We start from the raw sequence: 2,340 nt of genomic DNA on the forward strand, positions 1-2,340 counted from the left end.
GCGGTGGACACCTGTGGAGCCGGGTAGATGGAGAACTCCAGCTTGGACTTCTTGCCATAGTCGACAGAGAGGCGCTCCATGAGCAGGGAGGTGAAGCCGGAGCCGGTGCCCCCGCCGAAGCTGTGGAAGACCAGGAAGCCCTGCAGGCCTGTGCACTGGTCAGCCTGTCCCAGGGAAAGAGAAGATATTTGCTTAGCCRAGGCATCAGCAGAGCCGTCCCGGCTGCTTATGGAGCAGAGAGAAGTGGCCGCTTCCTCTTTGGTGGCCTGGCTATGACACTGCGGGGACTTTCCAACAGCAGGGCCACCAGGAGAGCATGGCCCGGACTTGATGGGCAGGAAAGTGTCATGAGAGCACCGAGTTCCCCAGGGAAGGGGGCTGGGAGCTGCCCGGGAGCGCGGTCGGGGGGAACCGCAGGAAGCCCCCGCACAGCCCTGGGAGCCACCTCGCTTCCAGCTCCGYCCCTCGGCCCGAGGGCTCGGCTGGGGCTGAGCCCCGCCACAGCACCAGAACCAGCCCGAGGGGGTTTCTTGGGTGCATTTTGGGCTTTCTTTGGGTGTGGGGCGAGGAGCGGGGGCCATGGCACTGGGAAGGAGCATGGGAACAAAGAGGGAGCACAGAGCCAGCTGCCGGGGCTGCTGCACTGCCGAACGGCTCCCCGGCTGCACCGCCAGCACCGYGCAGCCGCATTAGCATTAATTAACGTATTAAACCTCAGCGCAGCCCGGCTGGCTCRGAGGGGAGGGTGGGATGGAGCGTGGGCGCCTTTGTGCTCGGGTCGCCCGCCCGTCAGCGCCCCCGCTCCGCTCACCAGCTTGCGGATGCGGTCGAGGACCAGGTCGATGATCTCCTTGCCGATGGTGTAGTGCCCCCGCGCGTAGTTGTTGGCCGCATCCTCCTTGCCCGTGATCAGCTGCTCGGGGTGGAAGAGCTGCCGGTAGGTCCCCGTGCGCACTTCGTCTGCGGGACGAGGCCGGGCACCCCGTTAGCGTCGCCACAACCGCCACCACCGCGGCCCCCCGCCCCGCGCCCGGCCCCGCGCTCACCGATCACCGTCGGCTCCAGGTCCACGAAGACGGCGCGCGGCACGTGCTTGCCGGCCCCCGTCTCGCTGAAGAAGGTGTTGAAGGAGTCGTCGCCGCCACCGATGGTCTTGTCGCTGGGCATCTGCCCGTCGGGCTGGATGCCATGCTCCAGGCAGTACAGCTCCCAGCAGGCGTTGCCGATCTGCACGCCCGCTTGGCCCACGTGGATGGAGATGCACTCGCGCTGCGGGGGGAGAGGGGGCGTGTGACCCCGCGCCCCGGTACCGCCGCCCCCCGCCCCCTTCCCCCCACCCAATGTCGTGCCAGCTGCCACCAGCGCTGGCTCTGCCACCCGGCGCGACCCCGCCGGTCCCTTGGGCTGCCCGTGGTGGGGGCCACATCCTGCCCTGCCCGGCACCAGCCTCACATGTGCCCTATTGTTCTGGGGGTGCTGGGCGCTGTGGGGTGGGGGGTTCCCACCTATGGCCATATCCAGCCCTGCTGCATTTGGAGACCAGGGCCACACCCAGTGCAGCGTGGCAGTGCTCAGCACCAGGGACCCATCCTTCCCCAAGGAGCTGGGACCATGCCCTATTCATGGCAGCAGTGCTCAGAACCAGGACCCATCCTGCCCCACTGAACCGGGACTGCACCCAGCGCAGCATGAGGAGCACCAGAGGGTCCCATCCTGCCTTACCCACCCCACTGGAACACTGCCATCCCCTGTATAGGTTGAGTGCTCAGCACCAGGGGCTTATCCTAACCACCCATCTGCTGGTGCAGTGCAAGTTGCAGACTCAGCACAGGGGTCCCATCCTGCCCTGCCCACCCCTCCACAGATCCCATCAGGATCCCTATGGACCAGAGCCACACCCACTGCAGGGTGCTCAGCACCGGGATCCCATCCTACCCTGCCCACCCCACAGACCCTCATGAACTGATGCCACACCCACTGCGGGGGGCTCAGCACCGGGGTCCCATCCTGCTCTGCCTGCACCACAGACCCTGTAAGGACACCCCAAAGGATAGCCACACCCACTGCAGGGGCTCAGCACCGGGGTCCCATTCTGCCCTGCCCTCCCTCCAGTGCCATGCCCAGAGCAAGACCGCGGTGCTCAGCACCGCCGGGGGCTTATTCTGCCCTACACAGCCCATTAAATGGGGGAGCCACACCCGGTTAAACGGGCCGGGAGCTCCGCACCGGGAATGGGACCCATCCTGCCCCGTTAAACGGGGAGGAGGAAGGGAAACGCCCGGTTAAACGGGCCAGGAGCTCCGCACCGGGAATGGGACCCATCCTGCCCCGTTAAACGGG

At 66.5% G+C, this 2,340-nt stretch overlaps 1 protein-coding gene across 1 annotated transcript in view; it reads right to left on the reverse strand.

Annotated features, from left to right (window-relative positions):
• LOC146587558 (tubulin alpha-1C chain) overlaps positions 1–1,304 on the reverse strand; it is a gene marked incomplete at its 3' end in the record, with an annotated part of 9,333 nt that extends 8,029 nt beyond the window's left edge. Inside the window, exons 1-2 of the mRNA XM_085319394.1 lie at positions 1,047–1,304; positions 812–960 (exon numbers count right to left, since the gene is read on the reverse strand). Of these exons, the coding sequence (XP_085175520.1) occupies positions 812–960; positions 1,047–1,167 (270 nt within the window). The remainder of the gene's footprint in view (positions 1–811; positions 961–1,046) is intronic.
• Between the last annotated feature and the right edge of the window lie 1,036 nt (positions 1,305–2,340).

This window comes from Rhea americana, unplaced genomic scaffold (assembly GCF_003343005.1).
Source record: "Rhea americana isolate MKP2758 unplaced genomic scaffold, rheAme1 scaffold_582, whole genome shotgun sequence".
NCBI lineage: Eukaryota > Metazoa > Chordata > Aves > Rheiformes > Rheidae > Rhea > Rhea americana.